General features: G+C 48.0%; 1 protein-coding gene across 4 annotated transcripts in view; it reads left to right on the forward strand.

Annotated features, from left to right (window-relative positions):
* Positions 1-20,982, forward strand: part of NPRL3 (NPR3 like, GATOR1 complex subunit) — a 267,923-nt gene that overhangs the window by 151,137 nt on the left and 95,804 nt on the right. For all 4 annotated transcript variants that reach the window (XM_082260222.1, XM_082260223.1, XM_082260220.1 and 1 more), the window contains one exon: positions 20,603-20,759. In XM_082260222.1, coding sequence (XP_082116348.1) covers positions 20,603-20,759 — 157 coding nt within the window. The remainder of the gene's footprint in view (positions 1-20,602; positions 20,760-20,982) is intronic.

The raw sequence follows: 20,982 nt of genomic DNA on the forward strand, positions 1-20,982 counted from the left end.
GAACAACATGGCAGAAGTCACAGTGTTGCCCAGTGTAGACTCCTCACACCTAATTTAAACCTCTAAATGTCATACCACCGTGTCACAATTGCTTGCATTGCACGGCAATTATGGGTCTAAATTAGGTGGTGAGGAGGCAACATATAACCTTCTCACCACCTGTCAAACACACTCAGATCGCTTTTGAGAAGAGCAGTAGTGCCTGCTGCATTTGTGAATGAGCCCTTAGTTGCATTCCGCAGTGACACCCTTAGTGCTTGTTCACACATAAAGTTGGTAAAACACTGTGATTGAGTTTACCGCCCCAATCCCTACCCCAGCAGCCAAAGGTGTACACATGTCGCAGCAGGAATTAAACCCCCTGTTGCTTTTGGTGAGTGCTACCACTGGCCAATCGTGACCCATTCAAGTTAAGCCACTCTGCAAGCACCCCACAACAGCATGCTTCTTGGGAGTCCGAGGGGTTAAAGCAGGTGGTGTGATAAAGCAACGCTTATTTGCTGTACTGCATGAGTTTGCAGGACACTTGCAATGTGGCCTCATTCAGTTGAATGGATCATGCTTTGCAGGTGCTACACCCACCAACCATGACAGGGCGTATAACTCCAGCTGCGGCTGCAATATGTGTACACCCCTGGCCGCAGCAGCTAAAGGGCATGTGGTTGGCCCCTTATAAGGCTGCATTCACACTGATGTGCTGCGGTTTACCGACACCATGGGTGCAGCACAGTGCATTTTTTGACTTTCCCCTGGTTAGCTGCACTTTGCCCTAGACTTCTATTCTATACTGCAGGTGTGGTGCACTTTCTGAAAGTGCACCAAAACTCCTGCATTCAGTAGTTGGTGTGCTTTCAGAAGGTGCACCAAACCCATAGCATATATTTGAAGTTCATGGCTAAGCACAGCAAACCTGCAGGAAAGCTGCAGGTACACTGCACTGCACCCGTGGTGTGGGTAAACTGCAGCACATCAGTGTAAAAAGTCCTATACTATTATGCCCAGTGTATTGCTTCACACCTGTAGATCTCTTCTTTCCTGCTGCTGGCATCACTCTGGAGACCTGCTAGCCAGAATAAGAGGTGGAGTGCAGTTGGTATTACTCTGCATGCGACAGGAGACAGCACTACATAGGAGGCAGGGATTGTATTCGCACAATACTGTTCCTTCATCATGTAAATCTCTCTCTCTCTCTCTCTCTCTCTCTCTCTCTCTCTCTATATATATATATATATATATATATATATATATATAGAGAGAGATAATTTATATATATATAAATTATTTATTATTGTATACAATAAACAACTACACACACATTGTACTGAATACATGTAAATATATATATATAAGGGATCGACCGATTATCGGCAACACCGATATATCGGGGGCCGATATGCACTTTCCCCGATATATCGGAATCGGCCCCGGCTGTTGCCGATATTGCCATGACATCATTGCGTATGTTGCGCCCCTCGCCTCCGCGCACTGGGAGTCTGGGGCCGCTTCTGCGGCCTTCTTAGACCGCCTCCCTTAGCCTTGTATTGGAGTCTCACATATGTGCGCACAGTGTGTTTTACACCCGCCACGGCCACACTGGAGTCTCTGCATGCAGTGCACAGTTGGGGCAGTGAGTGATTTATTCTCAAATCAATCATACAGTACAGTGACCAGTCACAGTGCACATTGTGTAACACAGCCGCCGCGGCCACCCACCCACAGCTGCCCTGTGCCAGCCACCCAGTCCCTGACACCCATAGGCCTGTACCAGCCAGCCAGCCACAGGCCCTGCCTGTACCAGCTAGCTAACCACAGGCCCTGGGCCTGTACCAGCCAGCCACCCACCACACAGGGTGCCAGCCAGCCAGCAAAAAAGGGTGCCAGCCACCAAAGGGTTCCAGCCACCCAACCACCACAGGGTGCCAGGCTGCCAGCAAACCAGCCACCAACAGGTGCCAGGCACCCACCCACCACAGGGTGCCAGCCAGCCACCCACCACAGGGTGCCAGCCACCCACCAAAGGGTGCCAGCAACTCATCACCACAGGGTGCCAGCCAGCCATTTTTTTTTAAAGCCTATATTCATTAGTGTCTTTCAAGTTTCAATGGAGATGGATGGAGATAGAAAAATTAAAAGTGTGGTCTGAGACTATTTCTCTTCTCCATCTCCAGGAAAAGCAGCAGCACTGTGCAACACTTGCAAAAACCATGTAAGCATGGGATCAATAACTGGAAAAACCACAAATATGTCTAATCTTTGGGCCCATCTAAGAGTTCATCATGTTGAATTGTATCATGCAGCACAGAAAAAAACAAAATTAATCACAAGGTGAAACATCACTATCCCAGGCAACAATAACAGATATGTTTCAGAAAAAAAACAGGTGGCAAAAATCTAATGGAAGATCACAACTGCTGGACAGAGTAATCACAGAGATGATGGTCACTGATAACCAGCCATTTACAATAGTGTCTGACTCTGGATTTAAGCGGTTGATGTCCATAAATGAGCCAAGGTACACACTGAAGAGTGACAAATTTTATCGAACTGAAATGCTAAAAATATTCACCAAAAGGTTGTTGAGAAAGTAAAGGCTATGCTGCAACCAGAGAATGCTGGCAACTCACTCTCATTCACAAATGACTGCTGGTCAGGACAAACAGAATCACTAATGAGTCTTACATGCCACTTCATTGACAGCGGATGGACAAGAAGGCATTTGGTGTTGAATACAAAAGTGATGCAAGGATCTCACACTGGGGAGTACATTAGAGAAATGTTTCTAGGCATGCTAGAAGAATGGGGAATCACCAAAGACCGAGTGGTGCCTGTGCTTCGAGACAGCGGAGCAAACATGGTTAAAGGTAGGAGACTTGCTGAAGTGTCCGACCTCAGTTGCATGGCACACACCCTCCAACTTGTGGTAAATGATGGTCTGTTAAACCAGAAAGCTTTGCTTGACATTAGCATGCTGAAGAAGTGCGCAGGCCATTTCCACCATTCTATGCTTGCCAAGCAGCGACTGAGGTGCATTCAGGAAGACCTTGGCCTACCCAAAAACAACTTGATGCAGACTGTTCCAACACGATGGAACTCAACGCTACACATGCTACAAAGGATGCTGGAGCAGAAGCGAGCTCTTACCGTATATTCTGGTGAATATGGACTTGGAGGACATTCTTGTCCTACTGCTGATCAGTGGGACATAGTAGCCAACATAATTGAGACCCTCCTATCCATTGAGGAGGACTCATCTGTGTCCTCTGTCATCCCATGTGTGAGAGTGCTGAAGATGCTTCTTTAACATAATGAAGGGCCCAACACACGCGGCATTAAAACATGTAGGCAGGCCATGAGGGACAGCCTTTATGTAGATAGTTTTTTCTTAGCTAGCCTTTTTCTCTGGATTTTTTCCCTGTGAGATCTACAAGCAACTATGCCGTATCTGGGCGAGGGGCTGGATAATCTAGATCCAGTGGTCACCCCAGCTAGCCAGCAAACGTGTGCAAGCCTTAGCTCCGGGCTGGGTCGGTCACGACATAGTCCCACTGGACGGGGACTGGCCCCGCAAGTTAAACGTCCTGCAAGGTCGCACACGACAGGGTCTAGGCCTATGTCGCAGCATTCCTATTTGGCCGACAGCCCTCCACTTCAGGGGAGAGGGGTCCTGTCTGGAGATGGTGCCCGCCTGTGTTCCTGGTACGGTGAGCAAACGTCCCTCTGTCCTGTTATGCAACCCCCACCCCCCTGACCCCCCCCCCACACGTAGGAGACTGTTTGGGCATACCTCAGGCTGAGACCCCATTTGCAGGCCACATGGGGGGCCGGAGGGTGTGCTGTCCGCGGCACTCGGCCGATCGAGCAGGGGGGCCTTCAGTCTGAAGAATCTAGGTGGGAGTGCCTGGAGGCGTGCACGTGGGAATGCAGATTTGGACAGTGGTTTCTGGGGTTCTCTCTCTTTCTGTTGGGTGTCTTCAGGGCATGCCTGACCTTCGGGGGACACGGTGGGGCAGTGGGACCATTTTTTTTTTTTTTGCCAAAAAAAAAAAAGTAATTTTTTGCAAATTTTGCTGGTGGGTTCTTCTGGTTCAGTATGGACCCTGCAGACCATGTGTCCTCACCTGACCCCCTCACGGAGGCCGCAGTGTGTCCACTGTCCACCAATGCATTTTTGGCGGTTCTGGAAGCATTTGGGTCCCGGGTGGAGGTGACCTTGAGAGGGTGAGGTGCGCAGAAGCGATCTCCACCTACCCCTGCTTCATCTAATGTCTCAGATCTGAGTCTGACTCAGCCGCCGCAGACGTGGGCTCCTTGCCAGGTCTGTTACCTCACGCCCTGTCTCCTCAGATACTCAGGATGACATTTCTACCCCTGCAGCACAAGGTGCTGGTAGATGCTCTGGTTGTTTGTTGCATTACACCCTGCAAGTTAGAGGACACCGCGGCGGCTGTGCCTGGGGCGCAGGTTGCGTTTGGCACTCACATGCCATCTGGAGCAGTTTAATTTGCTAGCATGCTCATAAGGATTGGGACCGTATGAGACGTTCCCCTGGGGTGTCTAAGCGGCTGCTAGATGTTACCCTTTTGTGGAGTCTCTGGTAAGGAAGTGGACTGTGCCACCTACAGTGGACCCACCGGTCTCCAGGCTGAATAAGATTACTGTTAATCCAGTGGAGGAATCCCTGTCCTTTGAGGACCTGAAGGATAGGATGGTGGAAGCTGTGGCCCACGATCTATACTCCCTGGCGGGGTCTGCACTGAGAGCAGTGTTAGGATTGCCCTTGCCACGCACACTCTGCCTGATGGGCAGAGTTCCAACGCTGTGATTTGGTGAGGAGCAAGTCCCTCCTGCTTTGGGGGAGCTGTTGGACCAGCTGGAGCAGGGCTGCACTATTTTTGCGATGCTGCGCTGGACACTGCTTCTTTATGGGGTCACCTGTTGGTTCGGCAGTTGTTATCCGGCATATACTTGGCTTAAGTGTTGGTCTGCGGATCTTACTTCTAAGAGGGCCTTAACGGATCTCCCTTTTTAGGGGGATCGCCTGTCTGGCGCTGCCCCTGGATGACATTATTTAACCACTTACCGACTGCTTGCCGCAGTTTTATGTCGGTCCTTTGACGCTAAATACCGGGGAAGATGATCCGACCCCGCATCCTCTGAGACAGGAAGTCTCCAAGGTCTTAGAGGACTGGAGCAATGTCAAATGCTGTTGCCTAGCAACCAGTTTAAAGGGCCGATTTTTTTTTTTTTTTTTTTTTTTATATATATATATATATTTTTTTTTTCGTTTTTAGTGTAGTTGTGAGGTCTTTTTGACCCCAGATCTCACAATAAAGAGGACCTGTCATGCCTATTTCTATTACAAGGGATGTTTACATTCCTTGTAATAGGAATAAAATTATCTATTTTTTTTTTTAAACTGTGTAAAAATCGAAAATAATAAAATAAATAGGAAAAAAAATAAAAATGAAAGCGCCCTGTCCCCGTTAGCTCGTGCGCAGAAGCAAACACATACCGAAGTCCCGCCCACATATGTAAACGGTGTTCAAACCACATGTGTGAGGTATCTCCGCTATTGTTAGAGCGAGAGCAACAATTTGAGCCCTGGACTCCCTCTGTAACTCTAAGCTGGTAACCTATAGAAATTTTTAAAGTGTTGCCTATGCAGGAAGAGAGAGGGTGTACCCTCCAGGACTGCCCATAGACGTAGCCAGAACTTTTTTTCTGCCTAGTGTTCTACTCCTGTAGGGGGCAGTATAACCTTACTGATATGCATCAGAGGACTGCGTCTGTCAATGAAATTAAGAGAAAAGGATTTTACGGTAAGTCAAAAATCCAGTTTTTCTTTCTTTGCTCTCCCACTCTCCACATTGAGACACCTGAAGCTTGGCTCACTGTTTATCCAAAAGCTCTGGCACTCAGTCTGCAAAATCCTCAGACAAACCTTCCTCAGCGCAGGTTTATTTCTGGAGTGGGGATTCGCAGAGTAGGGGGAAAGTTATAAGGATTTTACTCCAATCTGTTCCCCAAAACAGAGGGGCTCTTGAATCTCAAAGATTTGAATGTCTTCATTTGAGCCCAAAAAATCATCATTGAATCCACCAGGTCTGTCATCGCCTCACCTTCACCAGGGGACCTTCTGGCTTCTGTGGACATCAGGGATGCATTTCAGAATGTCACCATTAGGGATGAGCTGATGGTGTTGCCCATTTGGTGAGAGCTGAGCATCATATACTGTATAAAAATGGTATTTCACTACTTCTATATATCATAGCTTCCCATTGTCAGTGGTTCCTAAGGAAGCCTGGAGTACTGGCACATAGCAACCACTGCTGTCAGCACCAAATTGCTTACATAGGCCAGAATCCCCAGTCATGTAAACATAAGTGCAGGGATGTCAGTGATGTCACTGGCCAAATTTGGGCAAAGATATTGACATTTTATGAAAGAAAAATAGTACAGTTTAAATTGCTGGCAAATTATATTTCATTCAATAAATCAAAAAAGTGCAGTGCTTAACCATAAGAAAAAAATAAATTCTACTCCTCAAAAAAATTAAAGGAACACTTTAAAAACACATGAGATCTCAATGGGGGAAAATACGTCAGGACCAGGGCATCATTGAACAGCTGAACAGGCTGAGGTGTAACCTGCTGGTGTCAGATGAACCCTAACATAATGTCCTAAAGGTGTTTTCTCTCTCGCTCATTGACAGACGTAGTCCTCGGTGATACAGCACCTTCGGGTTATGTTGCCTCCACAGGAGCAGGACTAGACAGGAAATAAAAATGCTCTGGCCACACCCTAGGGGCAGTCCCCGAGGGTATATCCTCTCTCTCTCTGCCACAGCAAAACAGTTTTTTTTCTGTCTAGTCAGGAGTAAGGACCTAGATACCTTGCTGGGATCTTCGGTCCTGGCAGGATTTTTTTCTTAAAAAGATTTTTTTTTTTTTTTTTTTAGACAGCTTTTTTCTCCAGTGTTCCTGTGAGATCTTCAAGCAAGAAAGCTGAACTGGGCAACGGGCTGGATGTTTAGATCCGGTGGTCACCCCAGTTCAGCCTACGAGCGCGTGCAGGCCATAGCTCCGCGCTGGGTCGGCCGCGACATAGTCCCACTGGAGGGACTGACCCCGCGAGTTAAACGTCTCGCTGAAACGCCAAGGACCATGAGTCACGGCGTCCGTATTGGTCGACAGCCCTCCCGCCCCGGTGGAGAGGGGTACTGTCAGGAGTTGGTGCCCGCCTGGTTCCGGTATGGTGAGTAGCATGTTCCCCCTTTTCCCCTGACGGGTCTTGTGGTGAACGCGGGCCCCTCTCTGTATGGTAAGGATGAGTTCCCCTCTATCCTATAACATGGCACAGATCCCCCTACTTTGAGTGTGATTTTATGTGCAAAAAGCCAGGAGGCTTGGTTTGGGAGCTGACAATCTATTGTAATCATGTTAAAAAAGATTGTAATTAGTGGCAGTATGGGTATCTTACTGTGATAATATAAGTATCCTACCAGTCAGTAGCCACGGACATGTAGACTGCTTTCCTAGTCAAGTCTCCAGCGATAGCAGGCCTTCCGAACGGCCATGCGGTCCGCCAGGGCCGGTACCGCCGACCAGGCTAAATCCCCATGTAGAGAAGTGTGTGATGTTCTGCAGTCACGCCGCTATTCGGTACTAACCGCCGCCATTGTTTGCTAGATCGCACGAGGCCGCCATTTTGGCGTAGCCTCGTGTCTCCAGCATGGGGGCGGCCATGTTTGAGGTGATCCAAACACCTCGTGGAGCTAGGGGAGGCGCCGGAAAGTGTGCAGAGGGGCGGAGCCGCCTCCTTTCTTCCTGGGCAGCCAGCCAAAAGACTTCCTGTTTGTGAACACAGCGCTGTAACCTGTTGCAGTGAACTCTGAGCATCAAGTGGTGAGCCTGGGGGTCTATCTCTCTCTCTCTCTCTCGATCGATAGGGATCCCTAGCAGGTAACACTGAGGGGCTTTTGTGGCGCTGGGGGTCTGAAAAAAAAAAAAAAAAAAGTTTTTTATTTAAATTTGAATTGTATTTTCCGGGAAATTACTGGAATAATCATGGACCCTGCCACACAAGTACCCCCACCTGTTTCCCTCGAGGGGGCCACGGGACCCGCCGGTGCACAGAGTATGGATGCATTTACAGCAACTTTGGAGTCTATGGTGGCTCGGGTGGAGGCAGCCTGTTAGGGACAGGGGTCAAGAAAGCGACCCCCGCCTACCCCTATATTATCTGACACCTCTGACTCAGATTCAGAGATGGTCACTGCAGCTGCAGGTCCCTCTGCAAGGGCTGTTATCTCAGGTAAAGCTCCCTCAGACAGTGAGGAGGACGTTCTTTCTCCCGCTATAATTCAGGAAGAAGCATTGGTGGACGCACTAGTTGTGGCGGTGCGGGAAACCTTAAGACTTGAGGTTTCACCGGCAGAGGCAACTGAAACAGAGATTCCCTTTGGTACTAACAAGCCCATTAAAACGGTGAAGGTTTTTCCTGTACCCAAATGTTTTGGTAATAAAATTAAAGGAGAATGGGAGCATTCTAAACGTACCTTTACTATTTCCAAGCGTATTGCTAGACGCTATCCGTTTGAGGAATCCATCATTAAGAAATGGACGGTACCACCAGTGGTGGATCCACCTATTTCCAGGCTGAATAAAGCCACGGTTATCCCAGTGGAGGACACTTCGTCCTTTAAGGATCCGGTGGATCGAAAGATGGAAGCGGAGTCCCGCACTATCTTCTCCCTGATAGGGTCAGCATTTAGACCAGTAATTGTTATTGGTCTAGTTTCCCAGACACTAACGGAATGGGCGAGATTGGTACGCCAAGACCTAAGGGGAAAAGATATCCCCCAGGGAACATCTGATTTGATGGAACAGATTATACAAGGGCTACAGTTTGTCTGTGACGCAGCCTTGGATGCTACCCCTCTATTAGGGCATGCATCTATGTCAGCGGTAATCCTCAGACGTGTGCTGTGGTTAAAATGCTGGTCAGCTGACCTAGGTTCCAAAAAGACCTTGACGAATCTCCCCTTTCAGGGGAATCGCCTATTTGGGGCCACCCTAGATGAAATTATCAAGGACGCCACTGGGGGCAAGAGCACTTTCTTGCCACAGACTGCTAAAGCTAAGGGACCTCGCAACAAGCGAGGACCTTTCTTTACCGCCCATAAAGGGTTCGTACGCCCGGCTGGTACAAGCGGGAAAGGCAAGACTCCTCCAGGAGGGTTCAAGAAAGGCTGGTCGGACAAACAGAGGACCGACTCAGCCAAACCCGAAGCAAAGGATTACACAGCCTGAAGGTGCGCCCCCACCCGGGTTGAGGGTGGGGGGACGTTTTCACCGGTATTCAGGACATTAGATCGAGCATCGACTACTACTACCGGTGCGATTCTTCCCTTCCAACATTTAAGTACTACAGGGAGCGGTAGTCACCGTTCCCTGAATAGATCTTTTTCTCTACCTTTTCCTAAGATTAGTCTCTATTCCCCATAGGAATCGGATCTGGTTGACCAGACAGACCAAGAAGCCTCTAGCCGGGTGACTTCGGTCCCTGAGGTCCAACCAGAGAAGATCACCGTTCCTGATAAGAATCAGGTATCTGATAAATGTGTGGGAACAGAAAACGACCAGACTTTCTCGGATGGTCGGGGCCAGATAGCTCTAGAGACGCCTGGTTCAGATCCAGTCAGCGCCAGTGGTCCTAGAAATTCTAGGCTGGCCTCGTCAAGCCGGCCTGACCGACTTGGACATGCTAGTCGCAGACGTTCCGTGGGAACTTCGTCTCAGGGAGTGTCTGTGGTCTCAAGGACCAATCTACCATCGTGCTTTACAGTCGCTGGTTTTAATGGCCTGGCCATTGAGACCCAAGTACTGAAGGACAGAGGGTTGTCAGCTTCAGTCATTCCTACCCTTATTAAAGCAAGGAAAGCGACTTCCAGCAAGGTCTATTATCACACATGGAAGACTTATATTGCGTGGTGCGAATCTTTAGGATTTCCTCCACGTACCTATTCGGTGACTCGAATAGTGGCCTTTTTGCAAAAAGGGGTTGAGCAGAAACTAGCCTTGAGCACCATCAAGGGTCAAGTTTCAGCATTAGCAATCTTCTTTCAGAAACCTTTAGCTACCAAATCCTTGGTGCGGAACTTCATCCAGGGGGTGCGGCACCTGGCTCCACCAGTCCGCGCGCCCTTACCGCCCTGGGATCTTAATTTAGTTTTGTCAGTTCTACAGAAACCTCCCTTTGAAAACATCAGGGAGATTCCCTTGCTTACTTTATCCCAGAAGGTGGCCTTCTTGGTGGCTATCACTTCTGCTCGCAGGGTGTCAGAACTGGCTGCATTATCATGCCAGTCCCCATACTTAGTGATTCATAGGGATAAGGTAGTACTTCATCCTAAGCCATCCTTTCTTCCTAAGGTGGTTTCAGATTTTCATCTGAATGAAGATATTGTACTACCTTCCTTGTGTCCTCAGCCCAATCATCATCGGGAACATGCGTTGCATTCCTTGGATGTGGTTCGGGCAATCAGGGTATACCTGAAAGCTACGGAATCATTCCGTAAGACGGATTCACTTTTTGTGATCACGGATGGCCCCAGAAAGGGGTTGCCTGCATCTGCCGCGACTATTGCCAAGTGGATTAGACAGACGGTGGTACAGGCTTATTCTATTAAGGGTCAGAGTCCTCCGTTCCCTATTAGGGCGCACTCCACTCGAGCGCTCAGTACTTCCTGGGCCTTTCGCCATCAGGCGTCAGTGGTCCAGGTATGTAAGGCGGCCACCTGGTCGTCGGTACATACCTTTACAAAATTTTATAAAATTGATGTGATGGCATCGGCGGATGCCTCATTTGGCCGCAAGGTTTTGCAGGCCGCAATTTGAGGAGACCGGTGGTCTACCTCGAGGGTTTTTTTCTGTTGAAAAATTTTTTTGTTGAGTCTCATCATTAAGGATGAGCATTGTAAACTTCTAGTTGGCACCGGTTGGGCCTTCTAGATTTGGATTTGATTTCCATTTTCCCACCCCTCATTTGTGATACTGCTCTGGGACTTCCCGAAGGTGCTGTATCACCGAGGACTACGTCTGTCAATGAGCGAGAGAGAAAAATGGATTTTTGTAAAATCTTACCGTAAAATCCTTTTCTCTTAGCTCATTGACAGACGTAGTACCCGCCCCTCTGTTTTTTGAGTTGGGTTGGGTTAAATTCTCTAAACACTGCTTTTGTGACATAACTGATTTGCTGTGGCAGAGAGAGAGAGGATATACCCTCGGGGACTGCCCCTAGGGTGTGGCCAGAGCATTTTTATTTCCTGTCTAGTCCTGCTCCTGTGGAGGCAAAAAAACCCGAAGGTGCTGTATCACCGAGGACTACGATTGTCAATGAGCTAAGAGAAAAGGATTTCTCTAGCGCTCATTGACAGACGTAGTCCTCGGTGATACACCACCTTCGGGTTATGTTGCCTCCACAGGAGCAGGACTAGACAGGAAATTAAAAAGCTCTGGCCACACCCTAGGGGCAGTCCCAGAGGGTATATCCTCTCTCTCTCTGCCTCAGCAAATCAGTTATTTTCTGTCTAGTTAGGAGTAAGGACCTAGATACCTTGCTGGGATCTTAGGTCCTGGCAAGATTTTTTTCTTAAAGGATTTTTTAGACAGCTTTTTTTCTCCAGTGTTCCTGTGAGATCTTCAAGCAAGAAAGCTGAACTGGGCGACGGGCTGGATGTTGAGATCCGGTGGTCACCCCAGTTCAGCCTACGAGTGCGTGCAGGCCATAGCTCCGCGCTGGGTCGGCCGCGACAAAGTCCCATTAAAGGACTGACCCCGCGAGTTAAACGTCTCGCTGAAACGCCAAAGACCATGAGTCACGGCGTCCATATCGGTCGACAGCCCTCCCGCCCCGGTGGAGAGGGGTACTGTCAGGAGTTGGTGCCCGCCTGGTTCCGGTATGGTGAGTAGTATGTTCCCCCTTTTCCCCTGACGGGTCTTGTGGTGAACGCGGGCCCCTCTCTGTATGGTAAGATAGAGTCCCTCTCTATCCTATAAATGACACAGATCCTCCTACTTTGAGTGTGATTTTATGTGCAAAAAGCCAGGAGGCTTGGTTTGGGAGCTAACAATCTAATTGTATACATGTTAAAAAGATTATAATCTGTGGCATTCTGGGAATCTTACGGTGATAAGAATAAGCTACCTACCAGTCAGAAGCCACGGACATGTAGACTGCCTTCCTAATCAGATCTCCAGCTATTAGCAGGCCTCCCGAATGGCCATGCGGTCCGCCAGGGCCGGTACCGCCAACCACGCCAAATCCCCATGCAGAGAGAGTGTTGTGTGCCCTGCAGCACACCGCTATTCAGTACAGGCCGCCGCCATTTTTTTTGCTGGATCGCACGAGCCGCCATTTTGGCGTAGCCTCGCGTCTCCAGCATGGGGGCGGCCATGTTTGAGGTGATCCAAACACCTCGTGGAGCTAGGGGAGGCGCCGGAAGGCGTGCAGAGGGGCGGAGCCGCCTCCTTTCTTCCTGGGCAGCCAGACAAAAGACTTCCTGTTTGTCAAGACAGCGCTGTAACCTGTTGCAGTTAAACTCTGAGCATCAAGTGGTGAGCCTGGGGGTCTATCTCTCTCTCTCGATCGATAGGGATCCCTAGCAGGTAACACTAAGGGGCTTTTTGTGGCGCTGGGGGTCTGAAAAAAAAAAAAAAAAAAAGTTTTTTATTTTTGAATTATATTATCCAGTTAGTGACTGGAATTATCATGGACCCTGCCACACATATTCCCCCACCTGTTTCCCTCGAGGGGGCCACGGGACCCGCCGGTGCACAGAGTGTAGAGTCATTTACAGCAATTTTGGAGTCTATGGTGGCTCGGGTGGAGGCGGCCAGTCAGGGACGGGGGTCAAGGAAGCGACCCCCGCCTACCCCTATACTATCTGACACCTCTGACTCTGATTCAGAGATGGTCACTGCAGTTGCAGGTTCCTCTGCAAAGGCTGTTATCCCAGGTAAAGCCCCCTCAGACAGTGAGGAGGACGCTTCTTCTCCTGCTATAATTCAGGAAGAAGCATTGGTGGACGCACTAGTTGTGGCAGTGCAGGAAACCTTAAAACTTGAGGCTTTACCGGCAGAGGCAACTGAAACAGAGATTCCTTTTTGGTACTAATAAGCCCATCAAAACGGTGAAGGTTTTTCCTGTACCCAAATGTTTCGGTAATCAGATTAAAGGAGAATGGGAGCATTCTAAACGTACCTTTACTATTTCCAAGCGTATTGCTAGACGCTATCCGTTTGAGGAATCCATCATTAAGAAATGGACGGTACCACCAGTGGTGGATCCACCTATTTCCAGGCTGAATAAAGCCACGGTTATCCCAGTGGAGGACACTTCGTCCTTTAAGGATCCGGTGGATCGAAAGATGGAAGCAGAGTCCCGCACCATCTTCTCTCTGATAGGGTCAGCATTTAGACCAGTAATTGTTATTGGTCTAGTTTCCCAGACACTTACGGAATGGGCGAAAATGGTACGCCAAGACCTTAGGGGAAAAGATATTCCCCAGGAGACATCTGATTTGATGAAACAGATTATACAAGGGCTACAGTTTATCTGTGACGCAGCCTTGGACACTACTCCCTTATTAGGGCATGCATCTATGTCAGCGGTGATCCTCAGACGTGTGCTGTGGTTAAAATGCTGGTCAGCTGACCTAGGTTCCAAAAAGACCTTGACAAATCTCCCTTTTCAGGGGAATCGTCTATTTGGGGCCAACCTAGATGAAATCATCAAGGATGCCACTGGGGGCAAGAGCACTTTTTTGCCACAGGCTGCTAAAGCTAAGGGACCTCGCAACAAGCGAGGACCTTTCTTTACCGCCCATAAAGGGCGCCCGGCTGGTACTAGCGGGAAAGGCAAGACTCCTCCAGGAGGGTTCAAGAAGGGCTGGTCGGACAAGCAGAGGACCAACCCAGCCAAACCCGAAGCAAAGGAGTACACAGCCTGAAGGTGCGCCCCCACCCGGTTTCAGGGTGGGGGGACGTTTTCACCGGTATTCAGGACATTAGATCGAGCTTCAACCACTACTACCGGTGCGATTCTTCCCTTCCAACATTTAAGTACTACAGGAAGCGGTAGTTACCGTTCCCTGAATAGATCTTTTCCTTTACCTTTTCCTAAGATTAGTCCCTATACCTCACAGGAATCGGATCTGGTTGACCAGATAGGCCAAGTAGCCTCTAGTCGGGTGACTTCGGTCCCTGAGGTTCAACCAGAAAAGATCACCCTTCCTAATAACAATCAGGTATCTGATAAATGTGTGGGAACAGAAAACGACCAGACTTTCTTGGATGGTCGGGGCCAGATACCTCTAGGGACGCCTGGTTCAGATTCTATCAGCGCCAGTGGTCCTAGAAATTCTAGGCTGGCCTCCTCAAGCCGGCCTGGCCGACTTGGACATGCTAGTCGCAGACGTTCCGTGGGAACTTCGTCTCAGGGAGTGTCTGTGGTCTCAAGGACCAATTTACCATCATGCTTTACAGTCGCTGGGTTTAATGGCCTGGCCATTGAGACCCAAGTACTGAAGGACAGAGGTTTGTCTACTTCAGTCATTCCTACCCTTATTAAAGCAAGGAAAGCGACTTCCAGCAAGGTCTATTATCACACATGGAAGACTTATATTGCGTGGTGCGAATCTTTAGGATTTCCTCCACGTACCTATTCGGTGACTCGAATATTGGCCTTTTTGCAACAAGGGGTTGAGCAGAAGCTAGCCTTGAGCACCATCAAGGGTCAAGTTTCAGCATTAGCAATCTTCTTTCAGAAACCTTTAGCTACCAAGTCCTTGGTGCGGAATTTCATCCAGGGGGTGCGCACCTGGCTCCTCCAGTCCGCTCGCCCTTACCGCCCTGGGATCTTAATTTGGTTTTGTCGGTTCTACAGAAACCTCCCTTTGAAAACATCAGGGAGATTCCCTTGCTTACTTTATCCCAGAAGGTGGCCTTCTTGGTGGCTATTACTTCTGCTCGCAGGGTGTCAGAACTGGCTGCATTATCATGCCAGTCCCCATACCTAGTGATTCATAGGGATAAGGTAGTACTTCATCCTAAGCCATCTTTTCTTCCTAAGGTGGTTTCAGATTTTCATCTGAATGAAGATATTGTACTACCTTCCTTGTGTCCTCAGCCCAAGCATCATCGGGAACATGCGTTGCATTCCTTAGATGTGGTTCGGGCAATCAGGGTATACCTGAAAGCTACGGAATCATTCCGTAAGACGGATTCACTTTTTGTGATCACGGATGGCCCCAGAAAGGGTTTGCCTGCATCTGCCGCGACCATTGCCAAATGGATTAGACAAACGGTGGTACAGGCTTATTCTATTAAGGGTCAGAGTCCTCCGTTCCCTGTTAGGGCGCACTCCACTCGAGCGCTCAGTACTTCCTGGGCCTTTCGCCATCAGGCGTCAGTGGTCCAGGTATGTAAGGCGGCCACCTGGTCGTCGGTACATACCTTTACAAAATTCTATAAAATTGATGTGACGGCATCGGCGGATGCCTCATTTGGCCGCAAGGTTTTGCAGGCCGCAATTTGAGGAGACCGGTGGTCTACCTCGAGGGTTTTTTTCTGTTTGAAAAAAAAAAAAAAATTTTCTCTTTTTTGTTGAGTCTCATCATTAAGGATGAGCATTGTAAACTTCTAGTTGGCACCGGTTGGGCCTTCTAGATTGGGATTTGATTTCCATTTTCCCACCCCTCATTTGTGATACTGCTCTGGGACGTCCCGAAGGTGGTGTATCACCGAGGACTACGTCTGTCAATGAGCGCTAGAGAAAAATGGATTTTTGTAAAATCTTACCGTAAAATCCTTTTCTCTTAGCTCATTGACAGACGTAGTCCCCGCCCCTCTGTTTTTGAGTTGGGTTGTGTTAAAATCTCTAAAGACTGCTTTTTCACATAACTGATTTGCTGAGGCAGAGAGAGAGAGGATATACCCTCTGGGACTGCCCCTAGGGTGTGGCCAGAGCTTTTTAATTTCCTGTCTAGTCCTGCTCCTGTGGAGGCAACATAACCCGAAGGTGGTGTATCACCGAGGACTACGTCTGTCAATGAGCTAAGAGAAAAGGATTTTACGGTAAGATTTTACAAAAATCCATTTTTTACGGTAAGATTTTACAAAAATCCCTTTTTATTGGGTGGGGGCCATTCAATGGCATCAATTCCTTCAACCTGCAGGAACTGGCTACATATTCTCGTGACATGAGGCCGGGCATTGTCGTGCGCCAGGAGGAGCCCAGAACCCACTGCACCAGCGTAGGGTCTGACAATGGGTCCAAGGATTTCATCCTGATACCTAATGGCAGTCAGGGTGCAATTGTCTAGCCTGTAGAGGTCTGTGCATCCCTCCATGGATATGCCTCCTCAGACCAATGATGTAACAGGCAGCATAACACTCTCCATGGCTTCTGCAGACCCCTTCACTTCTGTGACGTGCTCAGTGAACCTGCTCTCATCTGTGAAAAGCACAGGTGCCAGTGGCGGCCCTGACAATTGTGGTGTTCAATGGCAAATGCCAATCAAGCTCCTCAGTGTGGGGCAGTGAGCACAGGACCCACTAGGCCACCCTCATGAAGTCTGTTTCTGATTGTTTGGTCAGAGACATTTACACTAGTGGCGTGCTGGAGGTAATTTTGTAGGGCTCTGGTAGTGCTCATCCTGTTTCTCCTTGCATAAAGGAGCTGATACTTGTTCTTCTGATGGGTTACAGACCTTCTACAGCCCTGTCAAGCTCTCCTAGAGTAACTGCCTGTCTCCTGGAATCTCCACTGTGCTGGGGGAGACAGCAAACTTTCTGGTAATGGCGCGTATTGATGTGCCATCCTGGAGGAATTGGACAGCCTGTACAACCTCTATAGCAGGGGTAATGAATTAAAATTCATGAAGGTCCAGGGACTTATTTTTCTGTGTTTCTGCTTACAAGGCAGCCCACTGAAATAAATGGGCCGCCTACACGCGTTACGCAATAATGTGAACCTAGTCTACAATCCTTCAGATCACAATCCTTTTTATTACATCAGTGTTCTCAGTCCCCCTGCACATCATTCCCCCTTCACATTACAGTGCTCAGCTCTTCACATTTTTGTCTGCGGCCCCCCTTTATATCACCCCTACTTTAAATTGCAATTCCAAGCCCCTTTCATATTACCCACCCTTCACATTCCTGTTCTCGCCCCCTTTATAGTACCCCTTCTTCGCATTACAGTCTGCAGCCCCCCTTCACATTCCTGTCCTCACCCCCTGTACAGCACCCCCCTTCACATGCCTGTTCTCACCCCCTGTACAGCACCCCCCTTCACATGCCTGTTCTCACCCCCTGTACAGCACCCCCCTTCACATTCCTGTCCTCACCCCCTGTACAGCACCCCTTCACATTCCTGTCCTCACCCCCTGTACAGCACCCCTTCATATTCCTGTCCTCATCCTCTTTATAGCACCCCCTTCACATAACTGTCCCATCCCTTTATAGCACCCCCCTTCACATAACTGTCCTCACCCCCTTTATAGTACACCTTCACATAACTGTCCTCACACCCTTCATAGCACCCATGCTCACATAACTTTTCTCACCCCCTTCATAGCACCCCCATTCACATAACTGTCCTCACCCTCTTTATAACACCCCCCTTCACATAACTGTCCTCATCCCCTTCATAGCACCCCCTTCACATAACTGTCCTCACCACCTTCATAGCACCCCCTTCACATAACTGTCCCCCCCCCCCTTTATAGCACCCCTTCACATAACTGTCCTTACCCCCTTTATAGCACCCCCTTCACATAACTGTCCTTACCCCCTTTATAGCACCCCCCTTCACATAACTTTCATTACCCCCTTTACAGCACCCCCCTTCACATAACTGTCCTTACCCCCTTTATAGCACCCCCTTCACATAACTGTCCTTACCCCCTTTATAGCACCCCCCTTCACATAACTGTCCTCACCCCTTTATAGCACCCCCTTCACATAACTGTCATTACCCCCTTTACAGCACCCCCCTTCACATAACTGTCATTGTCCCCTTTACAGCACCCCCTTCACATAACTGTCATTACCCCCTTTACAGCACCCCCCTTCACATAACTGTCATTACCCCTTTACAACACCCCCCTTCACATAACTGTCCTCACCCCTTTATAGCACTCCCCTTCACATAACTGTCCTCACCCCTATATAGCACCCCCTTCACATAACTGTCATTACCCCCTTTACAGCACCCCCCTTCACATAACTGTCATTACCCCCTTTACAGCACCCCCCTTCACATAACTGTCATTACCCCCTTTACAGCACCCCCCTTCACAGAACTGTCCTTACTCCCTTTATAGCACCCCGCTTCACATAACTGTCCTCCCCCATTTTATCGCACCCTCTTTACATTACTGTCCTCCCCCATTTTATCGCACCCTCTTCACATTACCGTCCTCCCCCATTTTATCGCACCCTCTTCACATTACTGTCCTCCTCCATTTTATCGCACCCTCTTCACATTACTGTCCTCCTCCATTTTATCGCACCCTCTTCACATTACTGTTCTCCCCCATTTTATTGTGCCCCTCCTTCACACTGCAGTCCCCAGCCCCCCATTAACATTCCTGTCCTCACCCCCTGTACAGCACCCCCCTTCACATTCCTGTCCTCACCCCATTTATAGCACACCCCAACATTCCTGTGCTCATCCCCTTTTTTTAAAACCCCCCTTCACACTGCAGTCTCCAGCCCCCCTTCACATTCCAATCCTCACCCCTTTTGTAGAATCCCATCCCTCTTCATATCACTCCTTTACATTTCTGCCCTGCCTCTTTGATATCACCCCTCTTTTCCCCTTTACATTAGCAGTGCCCTCTTCCCTGTCCTACCTTAAACAGGGCAGCGTGGCTGACATTGGAGGCACAGCAGCTGACATTGGAAGTGCAGCAAAGGGATGGACGGGGGGCGGGACCTGCCCCAGGTAACTGATTGGTTGCTAGAATACAGGGCAGTTCTAGCAACCAATCAGTTAACTGTACCAGCCCCTGTCCTCCATGAATCACTGCGCTGCTCCTCCGATGTCAGCTCTGTAAAGACAGAGCTGCAGCGGCGGCAAAGGGAAAATAAACAGATCCTAAATGGCACGACTGCTGCGGGGCCAGACGGAACATTGATTGGGTCCGGACATGGCCCGCGGGCCGCCATTTAGTGATGCCTGCTCTATAGGGTCCAGGTATTGCCTCATACTGCCAGTAGTGACACTGACCCTAGCCAAATGTTAAACTAGAAAAAAAGTCAGTAAGGATGAGTAGGGAAAAAAATGTTAGTAGCCTCCACCTGTAAAACCATTCCTGTTTTGAAGATGATCTCATTGTTGCCCATCTAGTGCACCTGTTGTTAATTTCATTAACACCAAAGCAGCTGAACAACCCCTCTGCTACTTAACTGACCAGATCAATATCCCAGTTTAATTGACTTGATACTGTACTCTGAATAAAAAGTGTTCCTTTATTTTTGTATATCTTTGCACTCAAAAAATTGATTTTGCATTGCGTATAAAAATCCTATTATTCTAGCTTATTTTATTTGTCACACTTGGGTACATGTATAAAAATTGAAAGAAAAGCAGAGCTGCTCAGCCTGATTCGATTTTGTTCCAGGATCAGGACAGGAAATCCCTGTGCCACTGCCAGAACATGGTGCTGTATACTGTATGTAGCGGAAGATACATACAGTTCATACAGCGCACACAGCCACTATAGCTTTATCAGGCTGACAAAGTAGGAGATTGTTAGGTAGTTCCAGAGGATGGGAGAGGCTCAGGAGCAGTACTGGAGGCAAGTATGGGTGAAGGTAATGTTAGTGATGGAGAGTAGGAGACCTTAAGAGGACCATTTTGTTGATATTGTTTTTTTGGTGACAAGCTAGAATTTCATTTGACTATATTAACCTGCAAAAAATATTTTATTTTCCATGTAATCTATAGATTAAAGTGCAAAAAGTCACTAATTAGGGCTAATTAGGGTTAATCATAGGGGGTTAAATAGGAAATGCATTACTTTTTTTTTTTTATACCCTTGTAGTTTTCTTTGTCTGATGTCATATGCAAAGGTCACACACATGAGTGAAATAGTAAATACAGTGTAATGATACATTGTTACAGTATTACTCAATGGTACTTGCAGACCATAGTGCAGATGCTCTCAGATTGTGAGATTAGTTATTGTCTGTCCCTAAAGTTCTTTTGTGTTAGGACATTCAGGAGGCTTATGAAATGGAACATTTTTTTCTATGCTACAGATAGTTCTGTTTCCATTAGCTCTCCAAAAATGCACCTATAACCCTCGTATGTTCAATAATTATTCTTCTATTAAGCATTTTCTAGTTTTGATACTGGCTATTTATAATTTACTGGGGGAGTAGTGTGTATTGGGGATATTTTTTTTTTCTTCTTGTCTGTATTCCAGTAAGCAGGATCAATCTTATAAAAGGAGCTGTCTTGGAGGGATAATAGAAAATATATTTTGGTAGGTAGTAATATCTTGTTAATGGTGGCTAATTTTTTTTTCTAGGCCGTATCACGCTCTGCTGCTACTTAAGGATGAAAAAAATTTACTGAATGACCTTCCTCTTGATTGTTCTCCAGCTTTAGTGAGAATTATTAAGTCTGCAACTGCTGTAAAGAATCTTCAGCAGCTAGCTCAAGATGCTGACCTCGCCCTACTGCAGGTGACTTACAAACCTTCATAGATGTTTCATGCTGGCTGTTATCTATACTAGCAAAGTGTTTTTAAATATGTTTTGGGTGCATAACATAACAAAAAGCCAACATGAAGAAAGAGGTTGGCTTTGTCGTAATCAAATTGTAAATCCAACCATAGAGATGTCATATTAGGTTGATTGTCAGCAGTGTGCTGACAGCTATATAGCTTCAATTATAAAGAAATGTATC

This window comes from Pelophylax lessonae (assembly GCF_965119305.1).
Source record: "Pelophylax lessonae genome assembly, chromosome: 6".
Lineage (NCBI taxonomy): Eukaryota > Metazoa > Chordata > Amphibia > Anura > Ranidae > Pelophylax > Pelophylax lessonae.